Consider the following 24,777-nt stretch of genomic DNA (forward strand, 5'->3'; position numbering starts at 1 on the left):
ACTGGCTGTTTTTTCATCTAGCACACAAATACTTGATAGCTTTATTTTTACACTGAAATTGATCTAGGACATGCCCTACCCAAACTATAAATCTGTCCCCACATTTTAAATTTACCTCCCCCTCCAATGCAACATGGTTTTGCCCAAAGTTACTCTTTTTTGTATGCTTTGCTATCCTTAATGACTCAGGCCCATAATACTCCTACTCACGTATGAATAAATGTAGCAAAAACAAAATATTCCAAAACATACACACACACAAAATCCTGTAATACATGCAAAATCAATGCAGAAAGCACCAGGTTCAGAGGAGAATTCGCAATTAGTCAATCAGCAGCAGCTAGCTATTACTGGCGACCATCATCATCATGAGCGTGTATTTGCCCCTGCCCTCTAGCAGGTGCAAAAGATATAGCTCTTGACATGCCTAAATGCGTTTCTGTGGTGGCCTGCCTCAGCCGCATTTGCGCAAACACATCCTTACTTTATGTGGCCTATGTTAGACCATTAATTCCCTTCCCCACACCGCCTCTTTAGTCATAAGTAGCAAATGTGCGCAAGTCTGCATTCATGCATATACTGGTGCAAATTTTCATAATTTATGCAACACAAATGGGCATACTTCCAACTCAGCATCAGGCCCTTAATGCCTCCAAACTTATGACTTTTTATTGAATATACAAATATACATCTTAAATTATAAACTTGAACCTAGCTCTTAAAAAGAGATATATTTACCGGGTGCCCAGTTACCTCCTCTTGTTGTGAGACTAATGGGCTTGGTTCATTAAGGATAGTAAACCAAAAAAAAGGAGTAACTTTGCACCTTGCCAAAACCATGTCGTATTGGGGGAGGGTGTAAATTGCAAATAGTGACAGCACATTTGTAGTTGGGGTAGGGTATGTCCTAGATAAACTTTAAATTTCAGTGTAAAAATAAAGCTTAACTATTTGGGGCATATTCAATTAGCTTTTGGATTCGCGGTAACGCACCGTAACGGCCGCGAAACGTAATACACGGTACCGCAATAACGTGGATTTTCGTTCGCAGCCCATAGGGTTGAGTACGAAAATCTGCGTTAATGCAGTACCGTAATACCCGCAAGAACGCACACTTTTCGCGGTAACTCGCGTTACCGCGAATCCAAAAGCTAATTAAATATGCCCCCTTAAAAACTAATTTGCACCTCTTGCATTGTAACATGGTTTGTCCAAGAGAAAATTTACTCTTTTTTTGTGCCTTAATGAATTAGGCCCTATATGATTTATACCTAATAATCTTAGAGTGTCGTATGTACTAGTGAGAAAAATGTCTAGGACTGTAATGGGTTTGAAGATTACTTAGAATATTTTCCCTGTGCTCTAGAAATCTTATATTTAAAGAACATGTGGTGCAACTTACATTTTGTAGACCCCATCCACATTCAAGACAATATATGCTATTCTGTATATAGTATTACAATAAATATACTGTTTAATATTTTATTTATTATTGGTTATTTTAGATTTAGATTTCCGAATTTGAACATTACTAACTTTGTTAGATTGAAGTTAAGATATTTATATTTGAAATCTACGTTCATGATGCAATCGACTTAAATATGTTTTTGCAGCTTTTTTCTCAATCGTGATATTTTAGGTAATTTGTATATTATTAAGTTTTAGGTGAATTTATCATATTAGCACTATATACTTACACTTTATACTTTTATGCTTCCATGCCCAATATCTCATATATTCATCAGAACTTATTTCTAATGTTTTATTCTTTCAGATGTAAGGCATTTTAAGTATAGATAGATAGATAGATAGATAGATAGATAGATAGATAGATAGATAGAGTATTAATTATGTCTGAGTCATTCTCTAAATTTTCTCTTTTAGTATTTTATTATTACTACATTAACGGACAGAAAGGGGAAATAAGTTATTCTATTTTTCCTCAATTATGGACCTCATAAAATCAGCTTGAAAATAACTTATCTTTAAATTATTTTTTATTTTACAAGAACAATTATTTTTTGGTTTATCATAGTACTCTTTTACTGGTATTTACACTGAAAGAATACTTTCTTTGTTTGAATTATTTCCCCCTCCACTAAATTGGTCCTACCTACCTATTTCTCTAGAGGACAAAAATCAATACAGCATGAAATAGCTATTTCTCTGTTTGGCCACATATTGCTGATCAGAGTTCTAATCTTCCCTTCCTCTTACTTTCATTAAAAGCCTTTTATTGTATTTTATAGAAATTGAGACACCACAAGAACAGATTTCATCTATGCACTAAATGCTGCGGTCATAAATTTGTCAAAACTAAATGTGGTGTTCTTTTATAAAGAAAGTAAAACAGAGCAACAATATTGATAAATAGTCCTATTTATGCACAATATAGGAAATACTTTCTAGTGATATTGTATTATACATATATACAGTAAGTATATATGTTTTTATAACTTATATATGAACTAAAAATAAGGAATTTTATGCTTTAAAAGTGTGGGGAGTTGACCGATTCACTATTATTTATTAGTGGAAATGTTTATATTTTTCATTCACATGTCCATAGCCTACTTATTAACATGATTAAAGAGGAATTTGAATTGGTCTAATAAAGTGATTAAGCAGATTAATTGAAAAGTCATGAATTACATATCTTTATTACAATTTAAAATATATAACATATAAGGCTAGATTTACTAAACTGCGGGTTTGAAAAAGTGGGGATGTTGCAATAAAAAAAGCTAGAATCTGATTGGTTGCTATAGGCAACATCCCCACTTTTTCAAACCCGCAGCTTAGTAAATCTAGCCCATAGTCTTAATTAAATTATCATTTACAATGATAAATAAAATGAATATATTTTACATTAATCTTTTACAGTGGTCAATAAAGTAATATTATTGTACCCTTAGTGTATTGTGCTACTACACTATCTGATATGATTTCTGTGCTGCTTTTAAACAGTTCAATCCTATAATTTTCAAATAAATATCAAAAGGTCAAATATGCAGTAAAAGAAAAAATAAAGATGAAATCAACCTTTACACAAGTATGGTCTTAGTAAAAGACATATTGTCCCCCTTGGTTACCTGAGCCAGCCAGTTTGAATAAAGTTTTGCCATTTCTCACAGCCTTATAGTGCTGCACCAATTGACAGTCCCATTACTATTTAAAATAATTGAACTGCTACTGTCAATCAGACAATGTGGTAAGACAGCATGATGCTACAGGGAGAATAAATATACATTCAAACTGGTGGGCTTATTGTTGAGGATTTCACTATGGCTTCAACAACAGAGCTAGCCACTAGTTACTGGCATAGGAAAAATGACTATGTGGTCATGTTTGGGAAGAAGACACTGCAACTTGCTCCTTTTTTCTCCCAAGAATGATAGCTGTCAGAGCCTTTGTTTAAAGAAAGAGTAAGATCTCCTTCAGAGATTAATAGATATGCTAAGGTAGTCATTATAGATATATATATATATATATATATATATATATATAGAATAAAGAAAAATAAAAAAATAAACACATTTAGAGATAAACGGTTATTGGTGTCACATAGGGTTAGTCGACATCACAAGAGGCTTTATTTTACTGGTTCAAATTATTCAGTTAGTCGGAAACTTTCTCCTTAAGCCACTTCAGCCTGGGATATCGTGATGAGTTACAATATGCTTGTGCATAATACTCTACAAGTAAAACACATCTCAGAAATGGCCCTTTCATTACTGTTGCTACATGGGGAAGTCACTGTGATGCATTGTGCATCTGAGAGTGCTGTATTCACATTTCCTATAACTATATAAGCAACGCACTCTACAAATGCAAGATATTAAATACAGAAAACAGGAAACATTTTTTCCAATGTTGCATTGAACATTGACTTCTTATCACAGCCTTGTAGTCCTACAGATTTCTATTAAATTTATTTGAATTTTCATTACAAAGAAAAACGTCTGATCCATCCATTGAGGCATTGGTGTCACTCTATGCTGTGTAGAAACCACTAATACCACCTGGGATTCCCAGATATTGAATGCTTATGCCACAGTTCTAGGTACCATGTAAGAGAAACTGGCTTAGGAGCATTTTTGCAAAGTAATATATTCTCTTTATTTTCTTTTTTAGATTTTCTTATATTTGAAGTTTGGATTTCTTTATTTTTCAATGTAATGATATAAAACCTGAATAAAGTATAGAAAACTGAGGCTCATAATGTGAATTCATCTTCACATGCATTTACTTACTCAAAGAAACACCATTATGATTTAATTCCCAATCCATTAAATGTGTGTGCATCATGTAAATGTATTTGAATATAATCAAATCATACATGAGCCAATCAGGGGTATAATCAACACTTTAATCTCAATTCCTCTGTTTAATTTGAATTGAGTTAGATTGAAATAATGTAACAATAACATTTTATGCTGAAAAGATATATAACTTCAGAAGGATAGGTTTAGGGGTCTATTTATTAAGAGGAATGCTGGCTCACACTGGAACTGGAAGTCCAGACTCGGACTTCCAGTTCCAAAATCCATTATTAAAAAAAATAATATATTTATGAAATAAAACAAAATTAAAATAGGGAGGTGAAAAACTTTATTTTCTAAAAAGAAAAAAAAAGTGTTATTTTTAATAAAGTATTTCTCCATTGCTGCACCCATACTAACTCTATCCTGAGACAGCGTTATCACTTGGAGGACAGAGACGGTATCATGTTATCACCAACATGGGAGCTTTTATAAATAAGCAGAAGTCCTAAATCATATGAAAGCTCCTGTAGGATATAGGGCTTTTGTGCCTTTGTTAAATAGACTCCTTGGTGTTCTTTACACAAAACATATTCTAATGCAAAATTGTCAGTTGTTGATATTGGTATTAAGACATAATCCGAGACAGAAATCCACACAAAAAAATAAGTATTTTGTTAACTATATTTTAAACCAAAGGAAAAAAATTCACATTATAAATACATTTTATGCACAAATAACTTGAAATTGACCTCAGAAAGCTATTTACAATATAAATAATTAGAAATGGAAAATTCTTTGCAAGATATCATATTTTAGCCATGTTTTCCTACATTACATTTCAAAGTTACAGATAATATTGTACAATGTCACTAGAAATATACATTGCAAAGCATGTCAGTGCTGACATCTGAGGCTGAGTATTCCATCTCATAAATATTTCAATGTGATTTAAGGGCACCAGCCATAAAAGCAAACATTACAGACTGAATTATTTTCATTTTCCAATGTCAGACACAATTTTTTTCCCAATATAAACACACCTTTGATTTTAAAGTGCTGTCCACCGCTAATTGTGTCCAACGTTTATTGTACCAGGAAAAATTTCGGACCTATTTTAACATATTTGTATTCTATAATTCACATGTATTTTGCCTCGAAAAAAAGACATTTTAAAAAATAATTTATGCATTATAACCATATGCTGTATTATTGTATTGCTGCCCATGAAAAAACAGGAGAAAAAACACATTTAATTTGAAGGTGCATCATAAAAATATTTCAAAGTAAACAATCATTTACAGTTCTTCATAAAATTAAACATAGCAATGTAAGTTAATAGAAACAAATCGTGTATATATGTATTATGTTTTTAGAATGCTGCTTCTCTCTACTTTTCTTTTATAGTATTTTAGGTAGTATTTTTTATAGCCTGCAATAGTCATGGGTGATATAAAAGAAGAGGATTAGTCAAACACTAGTAGCAAACTAAAGATGAAGTGTGCAGAACAAAATGTAAGTGCAGAGCGCTAATTGTCAAATGTAAATTTTTTTCTGACTAAATAACCTGCAAAGTTTAATGATATTTAAAATGACACAACATATTAAAAATGTTAAAACAGCTCCACTGCAATGGAGTTACAGTCAGATTTCACAAGATGGTTTGTGCAAGGAGTTATGTAGATTGTCCGATCAGTTAATGAGGGCTTTTTTAAATGGGCAAACATTTTTATTTTAGACTTTGTATATTACTGAAGAAACTACAAATACATACAGTTGAATAATAAATATTTATTGGATGATAAAATATAACAATTATTTGAGCTATAATTGTTAAGACAAAAATATTTTGCTTTTTAACCCCATTATAATAGCAAGGAGGATTGAATTGCTTTAGTGCTCACGTGTTCAATGAAACATTTTTCATACAGCTCTAAAAAAAAATCTTTAAGACTGTGCCTCCATATACTATGCAAACTCATTTCAACATAAAGTACCTTTCAGGTGCCACAATGCAAATTAGGAAATGCATATACCTTATATCAGATTTATGTTTACTTGGAAATTTCTATTATCATATGTGCTTGATACTTACTTTTTTAAATAACTTCCATGTGTCACTGGATTTGCATGCAATTTTTATTTATATAGAGCAATCCTTCTGTTCTGATAGTTAGATAGCTGTTTAAAATAACAGACCAATCAACTAATAATATATTACTAATTAATAATCAGTTAATAAGTTATTGGTAATAGTATTGAATAGTTATGATAGTCACACATGCTGTAATTCCACAGCCGATGTTGGGTAATTGTGTGATCAAAAACAACTGGGATGCCCAATAATAATCTTACCAAAATAGTTTGGGTCATTAATTAAAGGCATGTTGGTAAGTACAATTGCAAGATTATCTGTCTGAACAGTCGACTTCCAACTGTGCTAACAGTGATGCCAAAAATGAGCAGGCCATCTCATATGTGCGCCAAGTGGCTGGATTGGACCACATGTCCAGGATTACTTCCCTAACTATTAACAACATAGTGAGACGGGTTGTTCTTAAAAAAAGGCAATTCCCTTTTTAAGGAAACTTTGACATTGCAAAGTTGACTGCCAGGTTAACCAGTCTGTTTTGCTTTTTGTTGTTCAACATCTTGCAACAACTGTCCAAGTAATTCATATTTAGGGGTCACAAATTCTTATAAGGTAATTTCTCATTAAAGACATTTCATGCCAAAACAAACTGCAAATTGAAACATAAATATTGGAATCCACAAATTGGACAACTGTGGTTAGATTCCAGAAAACATATAGGCTTAAAATCTTCAAGAGACAAGAAAAACACTCCAGTGCATAGAGAGGTAATCTAAATCCTATTTTATTCTTTCTAGACAGACTATTTACCAAGAAATACAATTATTTTTAAGTGACTGGAATAATAAAATAGGCTCTGCAAGGATATATGGAATGTTTTTCTCTCAATAAGTTTGAATTTCAAATATAATGTGTTCTTATGTATGGATGTATGTATACAATAATTTGCACCTTAGCATAAAATACTTGTGAACTCGAACTTAGTCCATTTAAACAAGCATGGGACGATAGAATTGCTGTGGTTTCATAAGATTTTAGGGCACAACATATTTTAAATATTTAAGAGCATTTTTAGGACTTCATTGTTAAAGCCATAGTGATAATATAATATGAGAACATTCATTTATGTTTATTGATTTTATCTTCAAACCTACTTCAGTAAATCTACCCTTAATGTACCCTTAATGTAATAGGACACAATAAATGTAATGTAGGTTAAGCAAACATGATGATTTTGAAACGTAACACTTGTATATTGTTTTAATTCTTTTTTCTGCATATCATAATCATATAAATAGTATGTGCATTTGTGCATGTGTATACATAAAGTTGAACATTCAACTTTGCTTCAAGTTCAATGTGCATAGTTTTAGGGGATTTTGTTGGTTTTTTTTTTTGTTTTGCTTGTTTTGTTTTGGGAGGGATGGTTGGGTTTTTTGGGAAAAGGGTCTTTATGTACATGCAAGTGTAATTAGCAAAAACTTGTAGCATTTGAACAACACTGAAATTCCTATTTTTAAAAGCCCACACAACTGGCTAGAATTTGACATGTAACGTTCTCAGACTAATTTTTACTGTTAGAACGTAATAGTGTGTTATAAATACAAAATCCAAACCTACAATCTCCTTCTGTCAAATCCAGTGCACTGTTATTCATCAGATGCTGGTAATAATAGCATGAAAAAAAACTTATTTTAATTCCATTGTAAAGATTATGGTGCATATGACATATCAAAGAAATTCATCAACTTCCGTTCGTTATTATAACTGAGGTGCCCTTGTGCACTTGGGCAGAGTCCTGTTGCATTCTTAAGTGAGAAGTCACATCAAAGTGTGATCCACTGCAGCCCAAAGAGTAGTTTCTAATAGACTCAGTGTCATATAGGTGTTCAAGAGCATATCCAGTAAATGTGTAAGCATGCTTATCAAAATATGGACGGTGGGCACTGTAGTAGTTTGGCGAAGCAGAGTGGTCAACAGTTTGTTGAGGGGACACATTTGTATGTAAAAAGTCTTTTGTTATGGTTACTCCCGTTTTAGGAATTCTGTCAGAATTTGGACTGTTCATCCTGGACAGAGTTGTAGGGCTGTTTTCATATTCATTGTCATGTGGGCTCAAGATTTTTCCATCTCTCTGCTGTAGATGGTCACATGGAGAAGTGCTGGTAACAGAAGGGCCACGGCACACGACTCCAGTCAATTGGGGTTGTTGGTAATTAGCAAAGCAAATTGAATTTCTTTTTGGTGCTCCATTAATAGGAGTTAATTGATCTGGACTAGATTTACGTATCTGTAACCTGTTTTCTTCCTCTTTAATCATTTGTTGAGTGGCACGTATAAGGGTTTCAATTTTGCTTGGCTCATGATGGCTATTTTGATATTGCTCAGTACGATAACGATCTCCTGATTCACTTGCAGAACCAGGGTCAGGAGAACTGACAACACTGTCTTCATCCCAATGATTTCTCCCTAAGGATAGCAACAAACAACAATAGTCAAATATCAAAAGTATAACAACCGCACAGGAGGACATGGATGTCACAAGTGGTTTTTTATACAAACTGTAATATATGATAATGCTTAAAACAGATCTTTGCTCCTTGAAGTTAGACTCCCTCATTGTTCTCTGCATACAAATAAACATCACACCAATGTACTTAAAGTAACATTATAGGTCTATATTAATAATTACATTTAAAGGTATTCTTGCTAGACATCTTTGGAATGAATACATGACAGTTCTTAGTACTGGGACAACAGCATTATGTTCATATAACAAAGCTATGCAACAATTTTTTCAGTCATATATTTTGGTCCCTTTAGCAGGACACTTTCTGCAGCACTTTATTATGTTCTTATTTCAGTTCTGTGTAGCAGAGATCTGGTAATCCACTGGCATGTTGCTCCCTTCCAGAACTTAGTAGCAGTCATTTGAACAGTTGCAGGCATGTTTATCAATTCCTCCCAGGTTTTCAGCTGCCTTTGTGAGTTGGGTTAAGTCCCTGGGAGACCACTCGTTATTAAGAGTCCCTTTATAAGGGACTGCAAAAGAACAGGTACGAGATTTTCATTACTCCACAGAGGATGTAATGGTAATATGAAAGATTGACAATGCATTCAATCCCTGTGTTATAGTCTGCTGATTTCTGTTAATCATCCCTGTTTATTATGCTGAATAAAAGCTTTTATTTATGTTTGGTTGCTGATTTCATGCTGTTTTTTGCTTGGTTCCTGCCAGTTGACAATGGCAATAACAGCCTGTATTTCATTTCAAAAAGTCCTCAGAGAATTCTTGCTATAGTCACTTTTAAAATATTTATTTCCATTTTCAGAATAATTTACTATAGCACAACTGGCTAAAATTCAATAAAGATTGATTTTGAACCGTAACACTCTTTGCTAATCATTACACTGGCTAACAAATCCCCAAATTCAAACTGTTGAACCGCACCTACAAATCCCTCAGCCTGTCTTTCTCCCCTACATTTCCAATGTCATCTCTCTTCATACTGCCTCCCTACTCTGCCAACCTCCCATCTGATAACCATGTCACATTCCCACCTCCAAGACTACTTCTGTACCATTCCACAAGTATGAAACTCTCTCCCATGTCCAATCAGACTATCCTCCAGCTGTCAATATTTCTAATGCTCCTTATAACTTACTTGTTCACCAAAGCCTACCAGTCCACCACTGGCCCGCCCTCCCTACACCCTCACTTTGTCAACCTCGTGTAAGCCCCTTCCCTTTACATTGTAAGCCCCTCCCTTTTAGATTGTCTGCTCTCATAAGCAGAGCCCTCCATCCTCTTGACATCTCACCTGCTCCCTTTTCATCCACCTGTGCATTCGTGTCTTGAACATGCCTTTCCTCCTGCTTCTTCAGCACCTACTATTGCATCTTGTGCACTGTACCCTGCTTTTATGCTTCCGTTTTATGCTGCCTTATGCGGTTTTACTTCTAGGACACAATTTTTTGTCCTTTTTCTTCTTATGCAATCTTTGTTACGCATGCTATCCCCCCCCCCCATTGTGCAGCACTGTGATCCTGTGAAGCACTTCATAAATATGTAATAATAATATTAAATTATTATTATTATTATTATTATTATTAATAATAATAATAATAATAATAATAAATACCCTTATGACTGATAATTCTTTCATTCAATTAACACCAGGTACCAGAAATGAATTTCGGAAAACCACCAGCTGTACTCACTATTGATTTTAGGAGTAATTATCCAAAACATTTTCCAAAAATATCCAGTAATTTTCCAAAAAATTATCTCCAAGTATATGGGTCACTGGTTTACATTTATTATTAGTGTTTCTAGGCAACTATAAATGGCATATAGTATTCTATTTCATCAATATTTACTATATATTTTAAAATATAATGTAACATATAATAAAGGCAATCTGCCCAAATATTATGATGCTATTATTTACCCTAATTGTATTTATTTTTCTTACCATGTACTCTCTGAACTGAAGTTATATGTGGCATGGAGCTCTCATACCCATCTCTGCTTTCTGGGGAGGACTTGGGCACAGGCAGAGTCGAACGAGAACCCCACCATGTCTCTCTCCCAGCTTGTGGGCTTCCTAGAAAGTATCTTCCAGCTTCGCATCTGCCACTTTCACAAGACTGACTATGATGGTGTCTCTCATCACTTAATCTTGAATGGTCAAGGGCAAATCCAAAACACAGGGCACTTCGATCTGGATATTGTCGATATGCACAAGAGACATCATGCTGCTGGGAGTTTGGTCTTTCTATTGGATCTAGAAGTTGTGGTGAAGCTGTATCAGTTAGAGGGCTACCACCCCACTGACTGTCATGGTCTGATTCAGATCTTTCAGTGTGGAATCCAGAATACTGCAAAAATATTATAAAATAAATACAACTATAAATACTTTGTTGTCTAATAATAATCAACTATATTCAATAAAAAAAAATCATATTTGAATATACATAGCATTGAAAAAACTAAAGCAATAATAAAGCATGAAAGCACAATAAATAATAAATTACAGATTTACACAATGGTAATTGTGCACTTATATTAATTAAAAGAAAGCATTAAAACAGTGTCAACAACCTCTCCTTCAACTACCCATCGTTCCTTCCAAATGGTTCCCCTTTTGGATATGATATATATTGCATTAGTTCACAAAGATGTCCATCTAGTAGCTTCAAAATTTAGTATAATAGCATCCAGATTGTATTTTCATTGAGTTTTAGTGCCTTATCTTGTCAATAGTTGTACACATCAGGCTATGTTTATTTTAATTTGTACCTCACAGTCCTCCAAAGACCATGTGTACCATTAGTGCAACCAAAAGGGAATCACTGTTAAACATTCCAATACCAAAAGGTATGAAACTAACTCACTGAAAATGATAAATACATCACAATATTTGTGTGTGTGGAAGATGTCTGTGCTCCTATCCTTATAGTATTAAGGTGAGATTCTACCCATTAAAAAAAAATATAGTGTAAGAGATTAAATCACATTTCTTTTAAATATATAGAACCATATAGCTACCATAACATCACCTTCTCCATTGGTAGAAATGGTAGCAAGCAGGGCAAATCATGCAACAGGCGCACAATATGTGACTGGGACTTAATATCACCATTTGTCTAAATTATACATGCCATATCTGTTTACTGATTGTATTTTAAACAACTTTTCGATTGGTTTAGGGACTAAGCTTCATGACTGCATTAAGCCTTAACATATACTTAAATCCCTGTTTTAAGACAGCAGCATTCATTTTTAGTGTGAAAATTTTGCCTGTAGCAACACTGTGATTAAAATAAGTTGCAGGAAACTGCAAACTGCATTTTGTGTCATTTCTGGTTTTTGTTATTTAATAAAAAACTTTGCATTACAAGAAATATTTTCAAGTGGTAACACACAGCAGAAACTATTATCTTTAGAAAACAATCATTACCACAACAACCAAATCTGAAACATAAGAAATACAAGCATGCCCCAACATAAAAGTATTTGTAGCTATTATAAAAAAAAAAATTGTGGCCAATTGGATAAAAAATTTAAAAAATACATAATTGTAAGAAATAATTTATATTGTAACACATTTTCTACAAACTAACTTGATATGACAAATACCATCCTGTTTAGTATTTTTTTTCTAAAATGTGCTATCTATAGTCTTATACATGGTTGTTTAACATAAATATATTTTTTGGGGGGTTGGGGGTGGCTGATGCTCATCTTTATACAATTCTAGAAGATGAAAAGTAGAGGATATAAAAATGAGTTCTAACAGAAAGAATATCATTCCTTTATCTGGGATTATATGAAACGCTCTTAAATTCTAAATGTTGATCTGTACCTGAACCAAAGGAAAATGCCACAGATGTCTTACACGCCGGCCAGATGGTAGCCATTAAATCACTTTTATCTTATGTTTTACTAATGTAAACCTTAAAGTTAAAATATGTTTTTTTGCATTGAACATTATAGCACAACACAGATGGCAGAAGCCTTCTTTAAAGTAACATAATATAACCATAAAAATAAAAGACAACTTGTAATAGTCTATAATATGTTTTCTGTATTTGAAAATGTTTTTAAACTGAAAACATATGGGCAGGCATATATGTATGCATATTATTGTGCTACCAAATGTGTTAATTGTATCTAATTTTAAATATAGGTTTCAACATTTTTTCTCATGTCTATAGTATCAATGTGTCTTTCAAATAATTATAGTAAAAACAGTGTGTGTTATATAAAATAAATTGTAATCATTAGATTGATAGTAAGCGTAAACTTTCATTTTCCATGAGACACTCAATTAATGTCTAAAAGGGTGTAAAGCAGCAAGGCATAGCTGGCCTTAGAGGTTGTCCCATGCTAGATATGAGCCAAGCACATGATACTCACCACTTTTTACACTTATTAAATGGCAAATTAAATTCTAGGATTAAGCTTTAAGTCCCTTATAACAAACTTACTTTATACTTAAAATGTGTGGACAATTTTAGCTTTATAAGGAACTAGAATTGCTCAAAATCAACTTCACTGGAATTCTTTACATAGAAATTTCGGCATTTCTGGCATATAAAAAGTAAATATAGAATAACTCTGTAAACTGTTCTCTAAACACAGTTCCATCTGTAAAAAATATTTGACCAACATATCCTTTAATAATTCTGCCTTTAGGTCCATTAATCTTAGAGATCTTTACATTTTCATAAATACATCCAAAATATGTTTTGCCTAAATTTGCATATAGTAATAGGAGTTTTTATCATATAAAGTAATGTGTGCTTAAAATTTACCAGCTCTTCTATATACAAACACAATTCAATAATAAACCTAATATAACCTAATCAGAGATGTAATTATTAACACCAGCAAAAGTAACAAAAATAAACATATTAGAGACTCAGAAATCTGCAATCAATAAAACGTCACTATTAGATCTTTGAATTTAAACAAAACTTCCATTAGAGGCAAAAACTACCAACAATTCCGCTACTGAAGACAATTTACTATCTTATGACAAATGATTTAAAGAGGCATTTGTGACATATCAAAGATATAAACATGAAGTCAGAACCTTTGAAAATGTGCATCCCATAAAACATATGCTTAATGCAGAAAAGAGTTTATCAAAGACTTCTAAAGAAATTCTAAGCTACATAATCATTCATTCATATCAAGCCTTCCAAAAACGAAAGCAGAAAGAGACATATCATATGGATTGTGACTGGTTGAAGTGAGACAACCACTAAGATCTCAGGAAATATTACTAGATATTCTTTGTAAGTTTCAGTAATAGGAAATTCCAGAAATATTCCTGGCATAATATTTATATTAGGCTATATGGGGCTTGGCTGCCTATATTTAATTTCACAGCATTCAAAGACTCATCTGCAGGTTTATATGCCCTAAAATTTGCGTTACTCTAACGCTTCAACTGTACTCATTAGAATTAGCCTGTTGAGGTATGTCTCTAGAAGACTAGCAACATGCATTTAACATAAAAGTGCAACTAAACATAGTTTAGCTTTAATGAGCTTTTAAAAATAATGTCAACATAATTTTCATACAAAAATAAAATGAAAACAAACACTTAAATGTTTTGCAAAAACGTCACTCTTTTTAATAAGCAATCAAATATAATGCCTGAGCTAAAAACAAAAATAAAAAAAAATACAATCCATCTTGGATTAAATTACATATCAAGCATCTCTAAATGTCTTTTTGTACAATGTAAGCTAGAAAAGGCAATATTTTGTCTTTCTTTGTGAGGCATCCGCCCAGGCGCGGGCTGGCCCGGGGGGCAGGAGGGCATCGGCCCACCGGGCCGCTCGGTCAGGCCGCTATTAGGGCCGGGGGGTAGGCCGGCCGGCCGCCCCCCCGGCTGCAAAATACTATGCTTTCCCCCGCGGCCGCATCTGATGACATCAGATGCGGCCGTGTCAGCGCACAGGCGGCCGCATCACATGACAGGGGATGCGGCCGCGTCATCAATGACGCGGCCGCATCCCTTTTCATGAGATGCGGCCGCCTGTGTGCCCCCCGGCCACGCCTCTCCCAGCCCGCGCCTGTATCCGCCCCTAGCCTAAACCAATTTAGGTTTGTGAAAAAAGGTTCCTGTTAAAAAACAAATAAAAAAAAATGCTGTAAAATGTTGCAATCAATCATATATTTCCTTTTGTTATCTAAAACGGTCAATAACAATGACAGAATGTGATTGGGTGTGATGGGTTATAGTTATCTGTACAATATTTTACATGTGTTCTACATCATTTCCACACTTTATTACATAAAAGTGACCATTGCAATAATCATACTACTAAAATAAAACTATTTGTCCCATGGGTCCAGACTTATAGTTTAGACTAGATTGAAAGACAAAGCTAAATATACTTTATAACCCTAGTCATGTCATCCTTGGTACTCCCAATCCATTCCGGTGGGATTACATGTGAAAGGTTTGCAACTATTGCTATAATAATGTGTATTTACAAATAAAGTTCGTGAGAAAAAATTGAATCTAATAATCTCTAAAAAAAAACTATTCACTGGAGTAAATTACAATTACTTGACAAAAAATATTGCATGCCAATGGTATCAAAGATATGTAGAAATTATTGAAGATGTGTTCACTAAAACTATAGACTGGTATTCCCAAATATTCTCTAAAAACTCTTCTCTATTATTCTCCTACAACGTACTTGTAAGTAAATTAGAGATGTTGGCTACAACTGCTGAGGTCCTCAGAGTAACTGAGGCTGCTAAAGGTGAAATGCTCAAGTAGCCTAGTTTTGGGAATTCATCCAAGGCTGCATGTGTTTCATATCACAGATGTTATTCAAAGCTATTTTTAAAAAAGCAATTGTAAAAATGATCAGGACCCTGTGTTTGAGACTTAGGAGCTGGTTACCTGGTACCAGGTCCTAGTAAAAAACCTGGCGATATGTGCATAGCGCTGTATATCCTTCTCTAGTAACAGTGCTGGGATTGCACTTGTCATAACAACTGTCATTGAACCATGGGCACATCATTTAGAAGCAAGGCTGCTATTAAGGAGGAGACTGATCACATAAGTTGAGCACCAGCCAATAGAAAGGATGGATCAGCTTCTATTATTTTAGCTATTGTGAACCTGTCTTGTACATCGTCACACAGCAAAACTATTACTCCAGGCACTGACACTAGAGAAATGCACTTAACATGTGCAGTATTTCCAAAAATATGATATATCTAGAAGGGGCTGTTAGACAGACAAACATTCTGGTTTAATAATAGTATAAATAATAAAAAACAAATCTCTTGAAACATTGTCGTGCAAATTCTGCAGTGTGTGTGCACTCAGCACTCATGACCAGCAGTGTAGGCAGATCTCTACAGAGTTTACAGAGTCACAATCTTTTCAGTTGATGATTATGACAGATGAAGAGCACAGATCTGAAGATAAATCTTGTAAAACGTGTATAGTGTGTACACATGAATCGGCATGCTGATCGGGACTTTCAGTCATTGGCAAAATCGTTAACGATATTGCATCAGAAGAAATTTTCTGTAGTGTGTACCCAGCCTAATTGTGGCTCAAATTAAAAGCAAATTAAACAAAGGTTGAAAAAAAAGTGAAGAAATAAGCTAATACAATTTTTACAACTTTATAAGAACAATAGAATGAATATTTAAAAATGGAAAAAAACAACAATATATTTGCAATCAGATGCTGATGGATTAGCAATAAGATTAAGGGACTGATGCAGCATTAGAAGCAAATTAAAAAAAAAAGGAGTAATTTTGCTCCAGGACAAGCCAGGTTACAATACAAGGGGTGCAAACTATTATTTTTTTTACAGCAAGGAAAATACTGGCTGCTTTTTAATGTAGCACACAAATACCTTATATGTCTATGTTTACAGTGAAACTTAAAGAGGATCTAGGACACACCATATCTCAAATATAATATTGCCCCACATTTTAAATTTACCTACCCCCCTCCTATGAAACATGGTTCGTAGGAGGTAAATTTGCTCTTTTTTTGCTTTGCTCCTAATTCAGCATCAGGCTTGAAATGTTTAAAATGAGTGATATGTTTGATGTTTGCATTAAAGAGATGCTATATACAAATCCCATTTTGGTCACAAAATAAAACACAAGACCAGTTCTTAGTAAAAAGAAAATAATATTCCAAAAAAATCAATTTACAGCCACATTTGTTGTACAGAAACAAAAATCCTGTAGAATTCATAAAACCCAAATAAATATGTGAAAGTCAACATGACATCATATCTCAATCATTTACCATGAACTGTAAAACAAGTTATTATTGGGTCACTGTATATTGCTTGACAGGTTAGTTATCTCCTCATGGAACTAGAGGGTTTTTTTAAGAACCGTACCCTTATGTTTATAGCTAACCACTGTATGACACAGATATAGTCTAAAGAAGCCGATAGTGAAAAAAGGGCCAAATGTTTATTGCATTTCACAGTCCAAATAAATAAAAGTTCACCAGCCTACTAATTTCAATATACTAAGCAAGGGAGAGTAGGTATACCATAAGAACGAGGCTTAACATGGTTAAGGTAACATTATATACAACTAAAACCAGAACAAAATTAATCTTAATAATACAAAACAGCAATTAATCAACTTTGAGTATCCACAGAATAAACCTGTGTCCAAGCAGACAAGGTCCATCCCCTCTAGTCAGACCAGACATCACAGGTTCTGGGTTGATCAATAATCTGTACAGATAATAGAAGGTGGACTTAAAACCAGGCTTGTAAGATAATGGAACTCAATATAAGCTACTATACATTTGCTCCTTTGGTGGTTGGTCAGGTCCCCAGATTTCTAACCCTGATAAACAGATGTATTACTTAACGTATATGTAAACATTAATGTCATGTAGAAGAGAGAAAGAAAAATAAAGAAACTGGCATGAAACAGTCTTTCTTCAAAATAATTAATTATATATTGCATATGTAACCCTAATAGCCAAATAAAACTTAACTTTTATTTATACTCCTGGTAAAATAACCTGTTTTTATATAAAAGCTGTGAAATATGTGATATTAATATGGGATATCCCATAGATTGTAATCCTGCAAGCAGGGCCCTCTCACCTCTCTGTCGGTAATACACAGTATTGTTTTGATACTGGTTGTTCCCTATTGTAAAGCGCTACGGAATTTGCTGTGAATTGGGAGTTAAAATTGCCATGTCTATTCCCTAATCTCATATAAACACAAATCCCTCTTCACTTTGGATTCAGATATAACAGGTGTAAAATTGCTATATTGGTCCGTTATCTATTGTCCTTTATAGTTGCTACAAAATAATAGTGTTACTCTAATAATAGACCTGGGGGTAAATGTATCAAGCTGAGAGTTTTCCGACGGGTTTGAAAAAGTGGAGATGTTGCCTATAGCAACCAATTAGATTCTAGCTGTCATTTTGTAGAATGTACTAAATAAATGATAGCTAGAATCTGATTGGTTTTTTCAAACCCGCCGGAAATCTCTCAGCCTGATACATTTACCCCTTGATCTCCTAAAATATTCTGATTATCCCAGTTGGAGTTCCTTCTAGTGGGTGTTAACTGGTAGCTTCTCCCTAAGTCACTGACATGACAGGGATTATAACCCTTTCTCCATATACGGTTCCCTGTATTAACTAAATGTGGGGGTGCTTTGCTAGCTGCCTGCAATACATCTAATTCTCGGGAATGGGCACAACACTAAATCCTCGCACAAGAGTTGAGATCTAAATATAGGTCTTAGTAATCATCCAAAAGAACATAATAGAGTATATAAAATTGAGAGGGAAGACACAGCGAGAAGCTGACACGCATTTCACTGTGATTGCTTTTTCCAAGCAGTAAACATTACTAATGAAATACCAGTGCAGAAGTAGCCTAAACATTGGAGAAAACACAGATTTTATCGCATCAATTAGCCCACTTTTGGGGGGATTTTAATCTTTTTATTACAACCACTTAAATGAGATGCCTAATTATTGAGTTTGGAGAAACAGAGCCAATCCCCTAGAGGGCAAACTTCTAAGCTAGCTAAGTGCTTATTATCTGACATTGTAGTGTAAGGTACCTGTAACTAAGGTGAGCACATAAACTTTATCCACTATCTCCTAGCACCTGGCTGTGCCCACGCTTGGTAGCGCCCTCATGCAGTATTTTTTTTATAAGCAGAGGAAAGTTTGTATAACTAATTTATGCCTATGAGAGGTAACTGTGGTGAGATTCCAGAACTTGTCAAACGCTAATTTTAAAATATGTCATAACATTTGATTAAATGTGCTGCTTTCACTGACCGCTAAATGGAAGATTTTGTATGACACCTTCTTTTTAATGAAGGGGAATGATTAGGGCTTTATTTTGCACCACTCATTATCTTTATTAGAAATGACAGGTCAGTCTATCATAGTAGTTATCTTCATAGCCAAAGACCTTAAGTCTAGGCCATGCCCTGCAGCTCCCTGCAGTGTAGAAGTTGTTGGAAAGATTACAATTAAGTGAGAAAAATTAGATTATAATGAAGAAGAAAAATCTCTGCATTTATTCTTGTTCTACATTTTGATCCAATTGCTGCAGGATTGAAAAGTAGTAAATGTGAACATTTAAGAAAAATGCTATTGAAACTTTATCTTAAAGGAGAATTATCAATTCTCATTATAAGCTACATGGTATGGGAGGAAAGGGGAGATGAAAACAGTAATAGTTCAAGGCCTAATGCTTTGGCTAATGCATATAATAGCTAAAAGAATATAGAGATATGTTTACCACATCTTATTCTCCACATCCATCAAAAAATTTATGTTTTGTAAGCGGCATGTTATACGGTTTGTGAACGGTCATGTGACTATAAAAAGATGCAGGAGTGGATATTATCCCCTACCTTTAAAAAGATCCTATTAATAATTGAAATGCATTGGAAAATGGATGTGGTTCTGTATGTGAACCTACTTTGATGATGGTTCCTGGGACAAGTAGAAGATAGAAATCCCTGGACTCTAGAATAACTTATCTATATGCATTTACCTTAAACAAATCCGGCGGGAAAATTTGCAAGTCCTTTAGGGGATTGATATATGTTTTTCATTTTTTTATAATGTAAGTGTGATACATTTTTTATAAATTGTACGTTTGGAAGTATTAAGGTAATATGCCAAGGCTGCGCTTTATTCCCTTTTTCTCTCCTTTGGAGCTAAGCGGATTTAAATTGACGAGACCGAAAGGAGGGAGTACAACTGCTAAGGACATCAGTCCAACAGAAGGCGCATCTTGACATCTAATTAATGAGGAGTCTCTGTCTATGTCTATACCCATTGGGCCCTTGGTGTGTGCACGTTTATGGAGATAGGATACTGGTTGGAACACGTGGTGTTGGGTTTACCAACTTTTACAGGACATACTTCACCATATGAATTTATTATTCTCTTTATATGGAATTACCATATCAATTGGAGAATCATTTGAAATAAAGACCCACCTACAGATGAATATTTAGGATTTACGGAAAGTACTGACCCTGGAACAAAAGGTGGACTTTATGTTGGACATTTATGAACGTTTGGAAATACCTGTGGAGAGATTTTTCTGCCATTTATGTACTAAATAATTGAAGTCTGCCTATTACAGTGAGTGACCAGAACAATACCAAACATCTTCCAACCCGGTATTTGTAGAGATAGGTATCGTTCCCAATCTCTCAGTTCTGTGCTTCCTGTTATGTACTGAATACAAGGAACCGCTTTTTATTTCCTGCACTAAGTATTGGTTGTTTTGCCATAGTATGCTTAACAGTACTAACTTACAATGCCATGTAGTGAATGTATACATTCTTTGAAATGGATTTGTATGTTAAATAACTACTATAATGACACGTTGACACATACTAACTCCTAGAAGTCTTCCCTGGTACTAGAATACCAACAACAGTGTCCCTATAAATTAACAAACAATTATGAAACTGCCTATTTTAAAATGATTTGCTTTCTTTTGTTGTCCTCTATAACTTGCTGTCTGAGACATTGGTCTCATTACAGACATAGCACTGTTTACAAGTTTACCACGTAGATGTGCCCAAAATTCCACCCATTATATATGAGCTGACATCAAAGACGGCTATCACAGTTCAAATCAGCATGAAATATTTTCAATAGGTTTTGTGTATCCATTGAAATTAATTATTTTAACAACATATCATCTTGTTATTTATAGGCAATTTCATGTTCCCTACTTAGGTGTGAACTGCATCCTGTAATGAAATATACACACTACCAAACCTATTTATAACATTTAGTATCTGCTAGCAGGGAAATCCATGTGTCAAATATAGATAGCTTTCCCCACAACATGACCCATTCATGGAGGACACAATGTTCTGCACTTGTGATTCCACTTATTTTCTAATTGCAGTAACTTGAACCGAATGTCTGATGTGTCTTTTCTATGAATTTTATTTTCATAATTTATCAGCACCATTCAGTTGTTTTCCTTTTCAACCACTTCATACAGTAATTAGATTTTCACTTTCAACCAAATTTCTACTATACACGTGTTATCCCTCCGATATTTCCATTAATCTGTGTTAATATCAACGCTGCATGTACTATTTTCCAAGTTTTTTGTTTTCATTAAATTGCTTGACAAATGCTTAAAACATAATAGACACTTTGAGGAATGAAATAAAACAAAGTGTTACATTTAATTATGGATATGCAGCCTAAACCGCTTCTAAAAAGTACACTCTTGAAGAGTGCGAGTTGCATAAAGAGAGGACATAAAAATGAGTATTAATGTTCCCAATTTTATTTTTGAAAGAATGTCTGACAATGTGCTGAAATGAACTTAACAGGAGATGTGTATTAGGCTACTCAAATATAGTGCTTTGACTGGCTGATTGCGAATTCTCCTCTGAAGCTTTCTTCATTGCTGGTGCCTATACTATGTTTTTTGTGGGCATATTGTTGAATAAATTTTTCGGTCCTTTCATTCGTACATGAGAAGTAAGATTAAACCTGATGCATCATAAAGGGATTTTTTTATTTAAATCAAACCCAATAGTAAATTATTTTTTTCAGTATTAAAACAAATGTAAACAAACTTTTCTCATGCTTTTGACCTAGTTGGGTGTAAGTTTATTTGGGTGTACGTACACCTGATGTAAACCTGGCACATATGCTACTGGTGCAGTGCGGATGCATATTAAGATGCATCTGACTCAGGATGTGGGCATAAGTACGCTACTTGTTCATACCAGCTTTTTAGAGTTTATATTTGGAAGCCTGTTTCGTCCAAATTAGAATGAGCCCCATGTTTGTCTAGACTAAAATTAATTGGATGTCATATGCTTTTTTGAATGTTACACATGTTAGTGTCTGGGCTGTGTGCTTTGTCTTTAATTGTACTAATTTGAAGCTGAAAATTGTAAAAGATTGTTATTTTATACACGTGAAAAGGAACATTTTAATTATATGCAAATGCCACTTACCTGCGGGTATGGTGATGTCCTAGATTTCGACTTTGTAGTAGAAAGACGTGTCTTACTGCTCTTCCTGCTGTCATTTATGGCTGGATTTGAATTTGCATAAGAGAATGTCGGTTTTGTTGTTACTTGATCCAATGATAGCTGCAGTCCTTTATATTCTGTATCCCTGTAAGATATTAACATATGTGCAGTTAGTTATATATTTGTCATATAGAAAACAGATTTGCTTTATGATTTACATAACTCTTCGCAGTAGATGGATTATATAGGGAAATTTTAAGTGCACTTTTGTGCAGGAGACCTTAACTCCTCTTCAGCTTAATACTCTTGATAAGGAAAGTTGAAACTGTGAGCCATTGCCACCCGTTTTGGAAATGGCAGCCTCCTAGTATGGCAGTCATATGATCTGCACATCATCTGAGCACATTACTGCACACACAGGTGACGTGCAATTGATAGGTCAGCATGACAGGAAACATGAACCCCCAATCAAAGTATCAATAGAGCTGCTGCAAAACCATATTAGATTTGGATGAGTGTCAAGAAACCATATTACCCTAATCATTATCCCTTATGTTACAAATGTATAACAAGTAAATGCAATACCTACCCATAGCCTGTGGGTGGTGTTGTATGTTGTTTTTGACAATATAAATGTTTGACTGCAGCCTAAAAGTACCACAAAAGCATTCAACGTCACCTGCAGACTGCACCCATGTCTTACTTTAGTATGGCAGTAAAATAGAGATGAGGGCATATATTTGGCAGGAGGAGCCAATCAAAATGCAATGGAAACATAACATGGATGCAGGTCTTACTAAACTCCTCCTTTAGCCAACTCCATTTACCACTTTAGCATTGATGCATAACTACATTCATTCTAGTGATGAACAAAATAGTTTATCAGGGTCCACAATCAGAGGAGAAAATTAAACGCAATTTTGTTATTCTTGTACTGCAGTTTAGAGATGGCAGAGAGAAATAGTCGCATTTGAACATTTCCCTCCCATAAATAAATGATGATGATGATTTAAAAACAATTAAATTTCATTGTCACTGTGTCTGCCTTAAGCTATACACTGGCTGATGTGGCAACTCAGCCCGAATATTATCACACAGCTGGATTTCAGACAGATTTGGCCATAAACATAACAAATGTCCAGATCTGACAGAGCTACAACTACCAACCTTTCAGTTCGACATCTGATGGCTCTCCATCAGCTATAGATCTGGATCAGCTTTCACACAGCTATTTATGGTCAGTTAGGTCTAGAACGATACAATTGGCCATCTAAGTGGCAGTATGTAGAGACATCTTTAGGTATTGTGGATCTAAATAATTGGTTACCATTGCTTTGAGCTTCAGCAATTGTCCAACCATTAATTCTACGAGAAATCACAAACAATACATGGGATCTATTCAGTTAAATCCTATTCAAGAACACAATACAAAATATAAAGGAAAATTATCATAAAACCATGTGTTTACCATCACTTAAATAGAGCTGCCTCATGACTGAAGATCAATAGTCCTACATGATAAGTGCAATATAATTTCAAATGAAAGGCATGCAATAGATATTTCACAATCTTCTGCTTATTAAAGTTGTCAGGATGACGGATGATTAATACAACATATCATTATGTAACTATTTTATCCTATATTCACTTTGAAATCTATTACAAATATAGACTTCAACTATTTAACATAACAAAATCCTTATATATTGCAAGAATCCAAAATAGTATGACTTCACTCAGTCTGAGTACATTTGTTCCAATGGGATGTTTCTGTCAACTATAAAAAAAAATATTCTTTTGTTTTCCACTATTTTAGTTTCTGCATATTTATTGCCAGAATGCTAACAGATTACCACATACTTTTTTCACTCCCATCTTGCTGTTTCCAGAATTGAGAATTAGATAGTTGAAGGAACAGGGAACCTCAGAAAAACAGACTGGCAATGTCAGATTGATGCAGAATAAATGCAGAATAATTGTGGTGTCAAACAGACCTCTATTTAAAACAAAGTTCTTGCTTCCAATCTGTTTTAAACCATCATTGGAGTCTATTTAGCAATCATCAAAATTATTTCCTCTGAATGCCATATAACTGTGCCTGACATGACAACAGTGTACTGTTTACTCAAGTGTTTTCTGCTCTCTTTGACTAGGGGGCGCTGACAAGTCTTTTTTACATACAAAAGAGATTTAAGCATGGATTCATGACAACTGGGAATGCTTGTCGTCTTTTCTCATTAATATTTTTTTTACAACACAAATGTTGTACAACTCACATACTTGATTAAATCTCATCTAGAGCCAGCCATAATGTTTTGTGCAAACAGTTGATTCATGTCTCTGATATAATGCATTTCTTAGACAGCTCCGTTAATTACTTTC

At 34.2% G+C, this 24,777-nt stretch overlaps 1 protein-coding gene across 1 annotated transcript in view; it reads right to left on the reverse strand.

Moving 5' to 3' along the window:
• Positions 1–6,063: 6,063 nt before the first annotated feature.
• SIM1 (SIM bHLH transcription factor 1) overlaps positions 6,064–24,777 on the reverse strand; it is a 63,742-nt gene continuing 45,028 nt past the window's right edge. Inside the window, exons 10-12 of the mRNA XM_075200634.1 lie at positions 22,378–22,540; positions 10,830–11,235; positions 6,064–8,823 (exon numbers count right to left, since the gene is read on the reverse strand). Coding sequence (XP_075056735.1) covers positions 8,099–8,823; positions 10,830–11,235; positions 22,378–22,540 — 1,294 coding nt within the window. The 3' untranslated portion in view covers positions 6,064–8,098. The remainder of the gene's footprint in view (positions 8,824–10,829; positions 11,236–22,377; positions 22,541–24,777) is intronic.

Source organism: Mixophyes fleayi, chromosome 3 (assembly GCF_038048845.1).
Source record: "Mixophyes fleayi isolate aMixFle1 chromosome 3, aMixFle1.hap1, whole genome shotgun sequence".
Lineage (NCBI taxonomy): Eukaryota > Metazoa > Chordata > Amphibia > Anura > Limnodynastidae > Mixophyes > Mixophyes fleayi.